We start from the raw sequence: 17,871 nt of genomic DNA on the forward strand, positions 1-17,871 counted from the left end.
CTGCTTCTGAACTGCTTCTGAACAGTGCTTCTGAATTGCTTCTGAACAGTGCTTCTGAACTGCTTCTTAACTAGCTTCTAAACTAGCTTCTGAACAAGCTTCCGCTTCTGATTTTCTGCGCTATCACTTTTTTAGTCCTAAAATTTGAAACATGAACTATTCTCGAGACGGTGTGACCTCCCTCATTCAAGTTACAAAATCAATCTCTTGTCATTAAGGTGACATCTCTTAAACAAATAATGTTCCAGAGTTGATATACCCGTTAATATATTTTTTCCTAGTGTATAAATGAGACAACGAAGTTTGATAGGTATTGACAGAAATTAAAAGTTTGTTAATATTGACAATTGTTTTAAAAAATATTAATTTAAGTGATTTTTTTTTTGGTTACGGAGCTAAAAATAAAAAGGAAAAGGCAACAGAAAAAGACTAAGCTCTAGAGTAAAGAACTCCCATGGCGTCGTTCTTAATCAGCGGAAGGAGGTCGCTTGGAGAAGTATCGTAAGTTGAAAATTCTTCATTCGAAATGGCACCGAGCTTAGCTAAAAAATCAGCACAATGGTTTCCTTCTCTTAGACAATGATGAACGGTGAAATTCCTTGAAGACAAGAGATCTTTGATATCTTGAATTAAAACAGCATAGGTGTGGTAAATGGAGGCATGCTCAGTGAGGAGCTGAATGGAGAGGAGAGCATGGAGTCCGAGTAACAAACCATTTCGTCGATATCTGAATCTATGGCCAGCAGAATACCACGGTGGATTGCTGTAAGCTCGGCAAACAAAATGTCAAAACTTGTTGAAATATAACCAGAGAAACCTTTAAGGAATAAACCTGCAGAATTTCTGATGATTCCACCAAAACCCGCTCTAATAGGGAGTTCCCAAGCAGCTACCATCAACATTGAGCACAAAACAATTAAAGTTGCTGTCATTCCAGCGAACCATGCGATCAGGATGGGAAGTTGCTTCAGAATGCAGCGCGTTTTCAATCGTTTCCACCGTGTTTTGAATTTGGAAATTGATACGAACAAGGGACCAGGGTATTAATTTAAGTGATTGAATTCAAGTAACTAATAAATTTAAAATAATGTCAAATTTTACTTTTATGAGTCATGGAAAATTAACCTACCAGTTAGGAATGAAAAAATTGGATGTAGAAACTGAATGTAGGAAGTAGATGATCTTCTTAACTTCTGTTTTAGCACTTGTTTTATACATCCAAGATTAAAAGTGAACTTCTGGAACTTCTCATAACCAGAGACAATTTCTTACTATTAAGGGATATTATTTTAATTGAGTATTACGTGGAAATTTCCTAAGGTAATGATGAAGTATAAAAAAAGGACATAGCTAAGAACACATTTTGGTATCAGAATCAAAAGCATTTAGCTGATTTCCATGTACTAAACCAAGGAACACTCCATTTACAGATATATTGACATTTCTTAAGACAAAATTTTAAATCACAGTATATATAGCCAAATGACAGAAAACATGTTCTTGAAACCATTTTAAAAAGTTAAAATTGAATACATGTGTCAATAGTTACATGCACAATGAAAATGATGTGATCAAAGAGGAATATCAAGGCCTTTTCCAACTTCAAGTCCAATCACCTCAAGTATTCCCTTGTGGATTATCTGCAAAATACACCACAATCACAAAATAACTTAACTAGGAAGAATAATGTTTATGATTAAAGGAGGAATGAGAAGGTGAAAAAAGGCTATCCTCTCTTAAATTAAACTTCAGTATATTCCCTTGACACCCGAGCACACATCATCTCATCACATTTCAAAGTAAAATAACAACTAAACCAAAATTTTAAGATGGTATAAGAGTCTATCTGAGATTCATTGAGCCATGTGTTACTGGTCACTTAGGTCACACTCTTACAATTTGTGGTTGGGCGTAACAAAACTCCACAAAATCGGATTGAGAGATGAGGATTATCCCCACTTGTTTCGGTCATCTCATCCAATGTGAGACTCTTAACACACGCCCTCATACATAGCACTATTGGGTTTGACGTGTGGATATAAATGATGGATGACTTGATAGCATGTGGGTCGTCTGATCTTGAACCAGACTCTAATACAATGTTCAAATTGAGTCTAACTCATTCTTACAAAACAAACTTGTAAGGATATTGAGCATCAAATAGTATTAAGAGTCTTACATTAATTATTAAATTTTAAGATAAAATTTCCCCTTTACCTTTCAATTTAACATTATCTCAAGCAAATCTCGATCATTACATTGTATGTTGATTGATCAAGATCAGACGGTCTAATTTCTCCTTTCATTTATTCATAGTTTTATATAACAAAGTTTCACTAATTCAAAAATATAAAAACCCTTATTACATAAACGAAGATAAAATGCAAAATGATTAAAAATGAAGAAAGAAGATACTCACAAGCTCTACTATGAAAGTTCCAATGAGTCCCATCATACAAGCTCTTGAATTCCATATTTCAGCTGTCTTTGTAAACCCAAGAAATGGTGGTTTAAATTGAGGCTGTACTTTTGGAAATTCAACCTGAAAACAATGAAAACAAAAATAATCCAAAAACTTCATAAATAACTATATTTAAAAAAAAAAAAAAAAAAAAAAAAAAAGAATAGTAACAAAAATGAGAACATTATTAAACTATGGTATATCATAAAAAGTAAAAAGATAAAGTGCATACACCAGAAGGAGGTTTTACTGCATTGACAGTGAAGGACACTCTCTTCTTCTGAGGTGATGATCTGTTCAAGTTATGGTTTTGAAGAAACAAAACTTGGTGGTTTGTAGAGTGAAGTGAAGGGGTTCCTAAGATGAATGATGATGGTAATTTGGTTGATGAGATGATAGCCATGGCAATGCTTGATAACTGCACCTACTTCTTCACTGTTGGAGTTATCTAGTTTTTCTTTCTTCTCTTTTCTAGTTTCTTCTTCCACTTGTTTTTTGTGTGGTTTGGAAGAAGGTGGGGTTGACACATAGGATACGTGTAACAATAACCATGTCAGATGACTGGATATGATTTTCTAATGGAAGCTTCTGCGGTACACCTCACAACAAATTGAGGTGTACCGATACTCTGCTTCATAAATTTATAAATTAATGATCATTTTATGAAATAAATTGTTATTTGTCATTATTTATATTTTAGAAAACATCATCTCATGAGAAAAAAAACATCATTTCATTGTTTATATGAATTATATTAAATTTTTAACATTTTCTCATAAAAAATAATCAATATTCTTCATTATGAGCAATAAAAATTCAAAAAAGATAAATTTTATTTCATCGACGCTTTTAGTAAATAAGATTTAATTATTATAATTGTCAATGATAGAAAATAATTATTTTTCCTTCAAAAAACAATCAATTTAATTATTATTTTAATGTTGGATGTACCGGTACACTCAAAATGTTGGGTGTACCATAAAATTTGCCTTTTCTAATACTTATATTCTTGTATATATTGTTTTTTACATCTATTCCATTTTCTTAAATAATCTATTTTTCTTAATAATTCTTGTAAAAATAGCTTATTTGTATAAATAACCTATTTTCATAAGGGTGTATTAAATTAAGATTTCAAAGGATTATTATTTATTTTCTTTATAGTAAAATTAACTTCATTCAAATGTTAAAATAAAATATTTCAATTAAATTGTCCATAAGTTTAAATATTCTACAATCATATTTTGAAAGGTGAATATGTGTTATTGATAAACATAGAAATTTTAGAAGTGAAAAGGAGATTAATAACCAAAAATATAAATCAAAATAATTTCTTTCTTATATGGTCGGTACTTAGGGATAATGAAAAATCTACGGTCTTTAATTTCATGTAACTTTAAAAAAAATATTGCTGCTAGTGTTTGTTCATACCGACTATTTATGATTTATGAATTCACCAATTCAATCACATGATGCCAAGTTATTTATAAAGTTAAAAGAATGTTGAATTTAGTGCCAACCATGATGCCTTACTCAAAATATGGTATCGACAAAACAAGTTACTCTTACACATTTCTGTAAACTAAAAATATCGACACAATATAATCAAATAAACATAACATGTAAATCATTAAAGCACCAACAAAGACACTAATTCATCATAACATGTATATATGTGTCCTCTCATTATAGACACTAATTTGTTTGGTGAAATTATGATGAGCCACGGTAATTTTATAAAAAGATATACTTTAAAGTTTCGATATAATTACAGTGTCATTATGATTTTGATCAATTCAGATCAAGCAAGTGGGATGAAGTAAAGTTGTTACGTATAGGAATCGGTTCATATGAGGGTATGCTCACCAATGGTCTTCAACAAATTGGTCACAAATTCATCATTCGGTTTTCCAATTGTGGTGAATTTATTTTCAATTGGGATGAAGTTTCCTTGTTTTTAATTTTATTTGTCTGTTGTTCTCCATAATATTGAGTTCTCTCCTAAGGTCCATTCCTAATTCCTCGTTTGGTTTCAGTGATTGTAAACTGATTTTTCAATTAGCTTTGATGTGCTCTATGCAATTCCATTGACACTGCTAAAGGATTTGCTTGAGTATATTTATTGTCATGTCTGTTAAGAATAATCTTGTGTTTGAGGAAAATGATGTAACAACGGGACCTAAATTACATCCCCTTCATAAGTCATGAAAATTATAAGTTGGAATTGTAGGGGTGTGGATAGCCCTCATACAGTTCCTAGGTTGAAGTACATAGTACGAGTTTATAAACTAGATATCCTCTACTTATGCGAGACTATCACAAATTTTGATAAAGCTGAGGAATTAAGATGTGTTCAGGGGTTTGATTCTTGTTTTACTGTTAACCGACAAGGTCGTAGTGGAGGTCTTGTGTTATTTTGGAAATCTACAGTTAATTGTTCCATTACAAACTACTCAAATAATCATATAGATGCTCAAGTGGTGGATATGAGTAAAGGAAAATGGCGTTTAACTGGTTATTATGGTTTTCCAGAAAATAGTAGAAGGAAAGATGCTTGGCAATTTTTACGACAACTGTCAAATAACTCTACTCTAGTTTACCTTGGTGCATTTTGGGTGATTTTAATGACATTCTTTCTCCTACTGAAAAAAAAAGGAAGGAATGAGAGGGCTAATTGGTTAATAAGTGGTTTTCGTAGAGCTGTGCAAGATGCGGGTCTTGTAGTTGTTCATATGGAAGATTATGCTTATACTTGGTTCAAAAGCCTTGGTACAATTAGAGCAGTTGAAGAAAGACTTGATCGTGCTTTAGCCACTGATACTTGGAGCAATGTCTTCCCAAATGCAATTTTAGAAAACTTGGCTGCGCCATCTTCATATCACTATCCCATTATGTTACTTTGCAAACCAGGATAAGAGGTAGAAGAATGCAATCACGATTCAAATTCGAGAATGCTTGGCTCCTTGATCCTGATTTCAGTAATTATGTTCAAGACAAATGGAGTGGTTATGGTGCTCAACCAATTGGTGATAAATTGGATATGTGTGCAATGGATCTCTCGAGTTGGAATCGAACTCATTTTCGACGATTCCGACGAGATATTGACGATTTCCGTAAGAAACTTGATGTCATGCGTGGTCAAGTGGATTGTGACAACATCAATTCTTTTAATTCTCTCAGGAATCGAATGAATCAACTTCTTGTCCAAGAAGATGCATTTTGGCAGCAATGCGCTAAAACACATTGGTTATGAGACGGAGACCTTAATACTAAATTCTTTCATGTTGCAGCTTCCTCAAGGAGGAAAGTGAACCGTATTACTTCTCTCATTGATTTCAATAATAACCGCATATTTGATGAAGAAAAACTTTGTGAGGTTACACGTGATTACTTTGTTGATCTATTCCAAGCTCAAAACAGTGACATTCAACCGGTTATTGATGTCATTCATGAATCTATATCTTTGGAAGACAACACTTTGTTGACGACACCTTTTGTAATAGATGAATTCAAGGAGGCCATTTTTTCTATGAAGCCAGATAAATGTCCAGGACCAGATGGATTCAATCCCAGTTTTTTTTCAGAAATTTTGGGGAAGTTGTGGAGAAGAAATTTTTACTCAATGTTGTGAGTGGCTTTTGACAGGTACCTTTCCCTCTACCATGAATATGACTAATATTGCTCTTATTCCGAAAGGAGACTCCCAAGTCTCAATGAAGGATTGGAGACCTATTGCTTTGCGTAATGTGGTGTATAAGATTGTTGCCAAAGCTTTAGCAAACCGGCTGAAATTAGTTTTGGATAAATGTATCTCTGATAGTCAATCAGCTTTGGTGCCTGGGAGGTCTATCTTAGATAATGCCATGGCTGCTATTGAAATAATTCACTACATGAAATCAAAGGTTAAAGGTAAGAAAGGGGATGTTGCTTTAAAACTTGATATTAGCAAAGCTTATGACAGGATTGATTGGAGTTATCTTCGAGGGGTTATGACAGAGATGGGGTTTTCTGATCAATGGGTTAAATGGATTATGATGTGTGTTGAAACAGTGGATTACTATGTGCTTGTCAATGGTAATGCTACAAGTCCAATCATTCCAGGAAGAGGTTTAAGACAAGGAGACCCACTATCCCCATATTTGTTTATTATTTGTGCTGAAGGTCTTTCTGCGCTTATTCGAAAAGCTGAAGGGATGGGTGAAATTAATGGTGTCAAAATTTGTAATAATGCACCAATTATATCTCACCTCTTATTTGTTGATGATTGTTTCCTCTTTTTTAGAGCCAATGTGGACCAAGTAAATAAAATGCGAGCCATTTTATCTACCTATGAGAGAGCTTCTGGTCAGGCAGTAAACCTCCAAAAATCAGAGATTTTTTGTAGTAGAAATGTTTCAACTACATATCACAATATTGCAAGCATTTTGGGCGTGCAAGTTGTTCTAGGTACTGGCAAATATTTGGGGCTTCCTTCTATGATAGGAAGGAGAAAAAAATCCACTTTCAGCTTTATGAAAGATAGAATTTGGAAGAAGTTCAATTCATGGAGTAGTAAAAGTTTATCAAAAGCCGGTCGTGAGGTTCTCATCAAATCTATGCTTCAATCTATCCCTACCTATTTTATGAGTTTGTTCACTCTCCCTGTCTCTCTTTGTGATGAAATTGAAAGAATGATGAATTCCTTTTTGGTGGGGTCATTCGGGAGGTCAAAGTAGAGGTATTAACTGGCTTTCTTGGGATAAACTATCTATGCACAAGAATGATGGAGGTATGAGTTTAAAAAATCAACCTACCTTTAATCTAGCTATGTTAGAAAAACAAGGTTGGAGACTGATGACAGTATGTCATATTACATTTTTAGAGTCTTTTTAGTTTAGTTTTTAGTCTATTATTATTATTTTAGTACTTAATTTAAAGTCATTTTAAATAAATTGTCGTTTTTAATTTATTGAGTCAAATGAATGAAGAGCAAGTGTGCATGTCTTAGGAGGTGTGAATATAAAAAAAGATGAGAAAATAATTGGACTGGCCCGTATTGGAAAAGGAACGGCATTTGGAGCAAGAAAGGGAACTTAGGTTACATGAACTCATGCTATATAACTATAAGGCAGCCGCACAGGAACAAAGAGAAGAGTGGAGGAATTCACGTTTTGGGGGAGCAGCAACACAACATGTTCTCATCTTGGGAGAATTTTGGTTTGGCATTTCTAGAGAAACACAAAGCAAGGTGTTAGGAGTAGATTCAATCTAAGATTTGTTGAGACATCATGGATCTAGTCATTGAATCTTCATCTTTTCTTCATCCTTTGCAAAGCTATCATAGACATATGTAGCTACATCTACTCTTGTGGGTTTTGAGGTATTCAAACAAGCCATTATGTAAACTCTTGATCATTTAATATATGGTTCTAGCTATTTATTCAATGTTGTTGTTATTCTTGCATTTAATGTTTTATTGAGATTCAAAATGATATGGACACATACTTTTGAATCTAGAAATAGAATAACAATCTATCTTAAGTTATCACTCTAGACATGGATGTTAATATTTGATAATCACTTTTAATCTAGGACTTAATGCTTTTGGATAATTTAATCGGTTGGGAAATCGTCGATTAAATTATCCAATCGACTTTGTGATCGTTTAAATGTTTGGAAAATCGATGTTTAAACGATCCCTTAGAAATAACGATATCATTTGGACACAAATGATATTGTCGAGTGATTGTGATAATATCGTTTAAAAAGCTAGAATCTGTTATTTGATCGAGAAATTGCAGTTGTTACGCTTGGTTGATGTCTCTGACCCCAAGCGAAATAGCCATATCTCTTCTCAATTTTATTTTATGTCAAATAGTTTATAGGTTTACACAAACAAATATTTTAAATTCATACACTTAGAACAATATTGATTGTTGAATGGCTTGAATATCACGCTAGTCCCTGTGGAGATGATATACAATACTTACTTTTGATTGATAGAAAAATACTGCATCAGAGACTTATGACAAATTCTGGTTCATTGGTAGCTCGACTTTATAAGGCAAAATATTATCCTAGGTGCAATTTCTTTGAGTCGACTTTGGGACATTAGCCTAGCTTTGTATGGCGAAACATATGTAATTCTAAATTTATTCTCAAAGCTGGAAGCAGATGGAGGATAGGTAATGGTGAGGATACCTCAGTATGGTATAACAAGTGGATTGAAAATGATGTTACACTTATCTCACATGTTAATGGAGATTTCCCTCTAGCTGATCTAAGAGTTTCAGATTGCATGCTACATGACCGAAGGAATGGAATCTACCTTTCCTACAATCAAACTTTGATCACCAGGTAGTTGAAAATATAGTGAACACGCCGCTCTACCCACTAGTGACTGAAGATCGACTAATCTGGAAAAAAGAAAATTATGGTGAATACTCTGTTCGTAGTGCATACCGCTTTTGTGTGCAAGAATTACTTGATACATCTCATTTCAAGGTACAAGGCTCTTGGAATCTAATCCGGAAGCTCAAGATTCCCCCAAAGGTAAAAAAAACTTTATGTGGCGAATCTGTAGGAATTGTTTACCAACTCGCGTACGTCTAAAAGATAAAAGAGTCACATGTCCTATGGATTGTACACTGTGTACGGTGGGCAGTGAGGATACACTTCATTTAATTTTTCAATGCTCAAGTAGCTTAAATGTTTGGAGTATGCTTCCATTCCTTTCTACTATTTCTATTTTGCTACAACAAGATATGGATAGTAAGAATATTATTTTCAAAGCATTACATGATTTATCTAATGAAGATGCAGCTTTATTTTGTTGTGTGTTGTGGAGTATATAGAAACAAAGAAACAACAAAGTGTGGAATGAGGTAATTGATACTCAAGCCTATGTAGTGGAGAGAGCAAAAACTATGCTTCATGATTGGCAAGATGCACGTAGGTTTCGTAATACTTCTTGTGCACATCCGGACAAGAAGGAAATGTGAAATGGATCAAACCAGCTGAAGGAAGATTTAAGTGCAATATTGATGCTTCATTCTCACAACTTTCTAATATAGTGGGAATAGGAGTCTGTATAAGGGATGATACATGTACTTTTGTTTTGGCAAAAACTAAATGGCTTACTCCAGTATGTGAGGTACATGTTGGCGAAGCTCGTAGATTGTTATCAGCTTTGGAATGGGTTCATCAATTACATTTGGGATTTATCGATTTTGAGCTTGATGGCAAAAAAGTGGTGGATAGTTTTTCATCTGTACGTCAGGATGTTACAGAATTTGGGATGATTATCCATAATTGTAAAACTATCTTTGAACAATATTATGTCAACTCTAGTTTTGAGTTTGTAAGGAGACAAGCAAATGAGGGAGGCCATAGATTAGCTAAGGAGGCCACATCTTCATCTAGTTTCCAGATTTTGGCAGAAATATCAGATTATATTGAACACATTTTAAGTAATAAAATGATATAAGCTTATTTCCTTAAAAAAAAAAAAATGATTTTGATCAATTCATTATGGTACCAAACATATACGATATCAATATATTTTGAAGAATTTTGGTATGCCTAATTGAGGATGCATCATTAAAAGGGATATAAGAGGTGCGACGATGGCACTAGCAAGGCTATATTAGACATTTATATTTCTCAAACAATTATTTAACAAAGGTATCATCTTCCTTAAAAAAAACCAAAGGTACATCTGTGCAATAAATCTAGTTTTGTTTCGTCAGCAATTTTAATACATTAATTTTGTTTTTGGTTTTAATATTCATTTTTTTTTTAAATCAGATATCATCTGTACGTGCAACTATGAAGATTAATCTCTCGAACTATGTGAAATTCAAATAGGCAGCAAACTCTTCCCAAAAGTTCTAACGATATTGTATGTTTAAGGCTGGATTCGAACCCAGACTTTAATTAAGATAGAAGAAACTTATGTCATCTCATCTAAACGCTCTTAAATTTAATACTGATTTTCTTAGGCATATTGGTAAATAATTGTAATTTATTTTCTTGCTAAAGATGAAACGACACAAAGCTTAAACAATAAATATTTCCCCAATAAACAGACAAACAAATGCCATTTTTTTTTTTTTAGGAAAAGACAAACAAATGACATAACATGGTCTAAAACAACAAAGGACTAATTTGAGACACATTTTTTGATTTTTCAAATCTATTTCAATAAAATATAATACAAAATCAACTACAATAAAATATTCCTATAAGAACATTTCTATTCCAGTCTCTTATAAACTCAACGACCACCAGAGAGAAGTGATTCAGCAATTGAAGAAGTATGTGAGAAAGGTCTATCCATAGAAGAAGAAGGATAAGACATACCAAAATCTTGAAAATTTTCACATTGTCCATAACTTAATCCCATTGAAGACAAACTAAGAAAACTCAAATCAGGTAATTGCAAATCCCTCTCCAAATACCTCAAAACTTGTCTCATACTTGGTCTAGCCAAAGCCTCACAATGTGAACATAACAAACCAAGTTTCAAAACCAATTCAACTTCTTCAACCACATAATCCACACCTAAATTCACATCTTTAGCCTCAATAATCTCACCTCTTTTCCAACAATCATAAACATAATCAACCAAAATTATACTCTCACTCTCACATTCCCTTACTTGTTCAATAGGTCTTTTACCACAAACTACCTCAAGTAAAAATGCACCAAAAGAATACACATCAGAACTTGTTGTAGCTTTACCTGTTCTTGTATGTTCTGGTGCTAAATAACCAAGTGTTCCAACAACATGTGTTGTTTGAGGATCAGTTCCATGATCATATAATCTTGATAAACCAAAATCACCTAATCTACCATTCATTTCACCATCTAATAAAACATTACTAGCTTTAATGTCTCTATGAATAACAACTTGTTCCCATTCTTCATGTAAATAAAACAAACCAGAAGCAACACCTTTAATGATTCTAAACCTTTGACTCCAATTTAAGGTAAATCTTTGTTGTTTGGTGTGTAAATATTTGTCTAAACTTCCATTCTGCATGTAATCGTAGACAAGAAGTAACTCGCCTTTTCGCCTGCAGTAGCCGAGAAGTGGAACGAGATTTCTATGACGAAGACGACCTATACTAACAATTTCCGCGACGAATTCCTTCATCCCTTGTCTTGATTCATGTGAAACTCTCTTCACGGCTACCTCGAGTTTTGAAATCGGCATCACACCTTTGTAGACTCTACCAAATCCACCTGTTCCTAATAGCTCCTTCTCCTTGAAACCCTTTGTTGCAAAGTATAAATCTTTGTACTTGAATCTTTGAGTTCCATAGTCTTTCTCCCAATCTTCATGAAGCTCAGAAAACATTTTCTTCCTTTTGATGAAATGAAATATTGCTATAGCTACCATTAGAATCAAACATAGTGAAATCAAAGGCAAACCAATAATCATAATTGCCTTAGAATCATGTTTTTCATCTAAAGTAGGTAACTTAGGAAGTTCAGAGATTACAAGATTTTGAGCTTGACCATTAACCTTAAAACTCCAACCAAGAATATAATGAGAAGTTAGAATTGAACCTGTTGAAGATGAGAATCCAACATACATACTAGTGTTAAGAATTGAAGAAAGATCTTTGTTCAATGATAACAAAGGTTGTTTTGGTTTAACAACATTAATTGGAGCTAAAGTAACATCAATCTTTTTCTTCACTCCATCATATTCCAACCAAATTTGCATTGGTAAGCCACTAAAAAGGCTCAAATTCTTGAACTCATTACCATCAATATCATAATATCCTGCCGAAGCCGATTTCTCTGATTTCAAACCATTGATATCAATTCCAACATGGTTGTCATTGATATCATCGAACTCCGTATTCATAATAGTATCAAGCTCCAAACCAAAAACATGGTTATTGTTGTTTCCATTGTTTGATTCATTGAATAGACCAAGGTATTGACTTGGTAGTGAATTTGGTAACCCTTTTGTTGGAGAAAGAACAAAAACAATTCCATGGCCACTAAGATTAGGAAACTCAGATTTTATGGCAAAAACAAAAGTAGTAGAGAAAGAAGATACATTACTACTACTTCCATTGTTGAAAACTATAGGGTTTGGATAGAAAGCATGACCCTTTTGTTGTCTTGAATCATTGGTTAATCTTAGTAAACCATTTGAGGTTAATTCAGCAACACCATCAAGATATAAATGTGATGATTTGAAACCATTATATGTGAAACTAATATTGTTATCTTCACTAGCTACTACCAATGTGACAAACATAAAAAACAATGCTAGAAGCTTAGAAGACATTGTTTGGTATATTTTGCAATATGCTTCTTGCATTGTTTATATTCAATTGTTATTGTTTTGTTTCTATGATTTGTTTGAAGTACATATTTTGAATTTTTTCATGTGGCTTACGTGGAAAGATCCTAGCACTTTCATAGTAAAAGGAAACCCCTCTATCTAGGTGTTAAATGAGGAAAGGACAATTCATGTGTTTGTGATTAAGAAAAGTCGAATACATCACTTTCATTTTGATTATTTATTGTTCTTTCTTTTCAAAATCTTATGTCACAATTTAAATTCAAAATCTAAGGAAACTTGCTATGGACAAAAGTAATATTCCTTATGTGCTTGAATTTTGGTGCTTTGAACTTTTTTATTTTTGTCTAGAAACTTTAGTTAATTTATTAGAAAATTATTATATAATAATGTAACTTTTTGCACTTTATTTTTATTAAGTACTTATAATGAAAATTTAGAATTGAAAATTATAAATTAATTGAAACCAGAAATTAGCTGAGATTAATAATTAAGATTAAGACCCTTCAAAAAATAATTAAGATTAGGAGTTAGTGATTAAAATACAATAATCAATGGTAATTTAGTCTAAATTTATGAAAATTTATTACACCTTTTTTATATATAGGACTCTCTTAAAAAAATATTTGTCACTTTGTATTGGTGGATCGTTTCAAATTTTTAAATGCATTAAATTAGATTTTTATTAAATTTCCCAAAATTCTTGATATAAAAATAATTAAATTAACCATCTCTTCTCATAGACAAATTTGAAAAATCAATACTCTTGCTCTTAAACAAGCTCCCAATAATTCTTCTGAACAATTTGTCTTTGGTAGAACTTATTAATTAATCACTTTAACTCAATTGCTTGATTGATAATATTATTAACTTTCTTCATCAATAATATGTATTTAAGGGCTAAGAGAGTTTTTTTTTAATGTGTCATAACTCTAAACCACCAAAAGTATTGAACTTGAACCCAATGTTATTAATATTTTGCTAGACGTAGTTTTCAAGTTGTAACTATCCAATTTGTATTGTCAACTTTATTGGCACTACTACTTGGTAGCTAAGGAAGAAATTAATAGGAACACGAGAAATTGGTTTCAAGGAAGGTTCCTTTTCTGGTATCAAAGTTTGCAACTAAGGTCATGTAGCTATGGTGGGGACCCACCCTTTACCAGATGATGTAGTTCATTCAAAATTTCACCAGAAAAAATGAGACATAGGAAGATAAAAAAGAGAAAGATAAAAGTAAGAATCAGGAATAAAGCTTGGTTAATTATTTCTTTCCCTTTGTTTTTTTTGTGTGTGCATATTATTTTGAAGAAACACTATTTCGAATATAGTATATATTGGATATAGTGAGACGAATAAAGTTGGATCCCTCTTTTGTGTGGTTTTGCTTGGCTATATTTGCCTAAACAATATAGAGTTAGGCTGGTTAAATAAGGTTCACCCTTAGTTCATTTTTTCTTTTGAATTTCAAAATTAAGTAGCAAAGATGTAGTAAGTATTTGTTTCTAAAGCTACAAAAATTGATTTTAAATTATTAAAATGTATTTCTGGTTCTGCAATGATTCAATGTAAAGTTTTTTATATTTAAATGTATTTATGTAAAAGTGAATTTAGCAATAAATTCAAGGTTAAAATCAATTGTAGAAGTCAAAAATTACAAATGTTAACTTCGAGTGTAATTATTTCTACAAACAAAATTAATTTTCCCTCAAATCATCCAAATATGATAAAATCAATTCTACAAGTTCTATAATCACTTTTGACCCTCCAAACATATTTATTTGTTTAAAAGTGAGTTGAATATAAAGTTATTCATGTTTGATACATTAATGTAATTGTAAATGTTAGAAAATATCCCATTCATATGATAAAATTAATTCTATTCTAGAATATCAAAACTAGGTTGCTCATCAACGTTCAGCAAATTGGCCAAAATCGAGTGAAAAATGTTATAAATGTAATGTGGATGCATCATTTTCACAGCATAGAAACATAGTGGATATAGATATGTGCATCTATGATGATCAAGGTAGTTATGTGCTACCTCAGACTCGATAGGTATGCGCATCATTTTCAACTAAATAACGTAAGTTTTGGATTTGATTCGAAAAGAGCGGTAGATAATCAAATTTTGGTGCTACATTAGAGATTGTAAAAGTATTGTAGCTTTTTTTTTTCTTTCACAAATTTACATGTTGAGTTTATTTAGAGACAAACAAATAGAGTTGTTCATAGTCTTTTTAGGGTGACCCCATTTTTAACTAGTATCCAAATTCATAATGGTATTCCTACATGTATCCAATATGTGTGTTTGTTTCAAGGTTAAGAATGACATTTCTGGGAATACATGGTTAGAGAATGATTATACTCATGTTTGTTATGAGGTTGAGAAAAATTATTCCTAGGTATAAAAGATTCCTAGGAATGAAATAACTTTCCAGAACTTCCCTTATTCCCATGAATTGATTCCCATGTAAAAAGTTGGGAATGTGCATTCCCATGATATTCTGCATAGATTTAAAAAAAAAAATTGTAACTTTCAATTTTTCCAAGAATGTCAAGTTATTTGCTAAACATTTTTTTTAACAAATACTCAGGAATCAAAATTTCATATTTTCATCCCCAGATATATTATTCCAATGAATAATTTGTGTTTTCCCAAAACAAGCGCCCATAATTCATTTTTTTGAAAAAAAAAAACAAAATCAGGCTTCTTACTTACTAGCAAAGAGGCCCACGTAGAAAACAGTTGGATCTGGTTGGAAGATGGTCTAGTTATCTAGGCCCAAACTTGTACTGATTTATCATTATTTATATTTAAAAAACACAACAAAATTAGTTATACACCTCTAAAATCATTTCCAAAAAATTGGAATCAAACACACACACATAGTCTCTTCAATCAACCATCTAGTATTCTAATACTATAAATTGTTCATTTTTAGTTGTCACTTTAATAGTTGTTTACACATACAAGACCGATGAGGCCGATATTTGTATCCTCGGTGGAGTTGGTGAGGGTGGCTGGCTGGCTTTGGTAGGCAGTTCCTCTCTCCTATCTTTTGTTGGAGGAGGGGTTTTTCCAGAATTTTTTGTGCTCTTCTTGTTTTGCTAGTGTTTTTTATTCTTGTTCCTTTCCTTGGCCCTTCTGGTGCAAGGATTTTTTGTGTAGACTTGTTTATATTTGTACTCGGGGCTTTGTCCTCTTTTCTATATATCATATTTTACCATTAAAAAAAAAGTATCCTCGTTGAGCAAGATGTCCAACACCGAGTCTTTATGAAACTCCAGATAGCCATGAGTGGTTCGTGGGACCTCTTGTTTGGCTTGATTCTTCCACTTCGCGCATATTTCGTTGATATTGTGCACATGTGCGCAAATTTCCTTTGGAATATGGCTTCATACTCATAGCTTCTTCGGTAAGTGGCACTATAAACATGGAGTGCTGCTTAATTACTCTATTATCCAGTTCTGTTGAGTTTTTACCAAGTCTGATAACTTCACGACCTTCGTATACTTTAGTAAACATGAAATACATTCAACTAACTCGCATTTGGTTGTATTTGTACTCACCGAACCCACCATCGAACAAGAAAAACATGCCTAACCCTAAATCGCTTGTTTGTCGATTTCGGCGAATATGTAACATATTTTCGTTTAGAGTTATGATATCTTGACTTCGTGTCTTGAAACAGACGACGACATTAAGATACATAAATAAACAAGTACGAAGTTTATAATTTTCAACACGAATATTAATCGAAATATATCAAATCTCCTATTCCTTAACACGATACAAAACATCATTTATTCTTTTTAAGGAACAAAGCATCATTTGTTAATTGAGTTGTATTATTTGAGCATCCATACATGTGACAACTTTTGCGACAATCAAAATTTTACAAAGGAAATGAGGTAGTGGCACAAAAACCAAAGCAATAGAGAGAGAAAGTAAAAAGATACTCCCTCCGTCCCAAATTGTATGTCACTTTAGAAAAAATATTTGTCCCAAATTATATGTCACTTTATAATACCAATGAAACATTAATGTTACTTTTCCTATTATAACCTTAACTATTTATTACTCTCTCTTCTTTCAAGTCTTTTATTTATCTTTCTCATAGGACAATTTTGTAAAACAACTCATAATATTTCTTTTCCACACAATATTAATTACATTTCTTAATATGTGTGAAATGTCCAAAACGTCATACAATTTGGGACGGAGGGAGTAATATGAGTATGAGAGAGAAAGTAGTCATAAAAATTGTAAAAAATGGTTGTTCAAATATCATTTCTCTTGTTAATTTATTTTGCACCTAAGATAACTTATTTTAATTTAATCTTAGTTTATTAATTAATTTCTACACAGTCAAGAACCGTATTGAATAAATATATTAAATAATAGCCGTCAGCCAATGACAGCTATGACTTTTGTGATTCAAGACAATCATGCTTGGAAAATGATTTTATATGGGGCAGAATTGCCTTTGTGACAAGTTGATGCTCATTGACAAAGAATCCATATTCTCTAGTTTCAAAAGAATGTTTACCAAAATTGAAAATGGTTCTCAATTTTTCTTTCCTCAAAGGAGTGTGCAACGACCAATTCTTATCCAATCAAAGTGTTCTTTGTCTCCTACCTCAGGCTTGGCATTTTTGAAATTCGAACTATATCCCAAATTTGTTGTAGTGGTAGGGTATGTAAAAATAATTTTTAATCAGAAATTATTATTTTTCAAATGATTAAAAACTATAGTTTGAAGTTCAGAAGTCTTAGCTGGTAAAAATATCAAAATTGTTAACCCGGACTTTGTGACCGAAATTCGACCTTGAATATCTCTACTTCACTATCATATAAATCTCAATTATATTTGGTGCATCCTTACTTGATCGTTTCTCAAAATATTTGCAAGTACACTACTACTCAATTAGACGATGGATCTATGTTCAAGTACGCCAACTTCATCTCCTCACCAGTCACCTCAGCAAATTTCTAATCCAGTTGGATTAGAAATGAAAACAATAAACACAAGAAGTAAAGGAGTTACAAAACACTACAAATTGTCATAGATAAATATTTTCAAAAAAGTTTTTATTTTCCTAT

At 32.3% G+C, this 17,871-nt stretch overlaps 3 protein-coding genes across 3 annotated transcripts; all 3 read right to left on the reverse strand.

Annotated features, from left to right (window-relative positions):
* Positions 1-429: 429 nt before the first annotated feature.
* LOC112416643 (uncharacterized) lies at positions 430-896 on the reverse strand. The gene is made up of 2 exons (XM_024770931.1): positions 714-896; positions 430-675 (listed from the first exon to the last, which is right to left on the reverse strand). Exons 1-2 carry the CDS (start codon positions 894-896, stop codon positions 430-432), a joined length of 429 nt encoding a protein of 142 aa, XP_024626699.1.
* A 471-nt stretch (positions 897-1,367) lies between these two features.
* On the reverse strand, positions 1,368-2,981 carry LOC25498549 (light-harvesting complex-like protein OHP1, chloroplastic). Its single transcript, XM_013593477.3, has 3 exons — positions 2,694-2,981; positions 2,420-2,542; positions 1,368-1,640 (listed from the first exon to the last, which is right to left on the reverse strand). The coding sequence occupies exons 1-3, from the start codon at positions 2,862-2,864 to the stop codon at positions 1,572-1,574; spliced, it is 363 nt and encodes a 120-aa protein (XP_013448931.1). The 5' UTR covers positions 2,865-2,981; the 3' UTR covers positions 1,368-1,571.
* Positions 2,982-10,602: 7,621 nt separating this feature from the next.
* On the reverse strand, positions 10,603-12,866 carry LOC25498550 (L-type lectin-domain containing receptor kinase IV.1). The gene has a single exon (XM_013593479.3). It carries the CDS (start codon positions 12,780-12,782, stop codon positions 10,716-10,718), a length of 2,067 nt encoding a protein of 688 aa, XP_013448933.2. The 5' UTR covers positions 12,783-12,866; the 3' UTR covers positions 10,603-10,715.
* Positions 12,867-17,871: the final 5,005 nt, after the last annotated feature.

Source organism: Medicago truncatula, chromosome 7, assembly GCF_003473485.1.
Source record: "Medicago truncatula cultivar Jemalong A17 chromosome 7, MtrunA17r5.0-ANR, whole genome shotgun sequence".
Classification (NCBI taxonomy): domain Eukaryota; kingdom Viridiplantae; phylum Streptophyta; class Magnoliopsida; order Fabales; family Fabaceae; genus Medicago; species Medicago truncatula.

Coding starts and splice junctions, on each gene's coding strand:
- LOC25498550 (XM_013593479.3), bottom strand. CDS start 12,782: ATGCAAGAAGCATATTGCAAAATATACCAAACAATGTCTTCTAAGCTT.
- LOC112416643 (XM_024770931.1), bottom strand. CDS start 896: ATGGTAGCTGCTTGGGAACTCCCTATTAGAGCGGGTTTTGGTGGAATC. Junction 676..713: donor ATTCAGATATCGACGAAATG/GTTTGTTACTCG, acceptor CTCTCCATTCAG/CTCCTCACTGAGCATGCCTC.
- LOC25498549 (XM_013593477.3), bottom strand. CDS start 2,864: ATGGCTATCATCTCATCAACCAAATTACCATCATCATTCATCTTAGGA. Junction 2,543..2,693: donor CAGTAAAACCTCCTTCTGGT/GTATGCACTTTA, acceptor CATTGTTTTCAG/GTTGAATTTCCAAAAGTACA. Junction 1,641..2,419: donor GAACTTTCATAGTAGAGCTT/GTGAGTATCTTC, acceptor TGTATTTTGCAG/ATAATCCACAAGGGAATACT.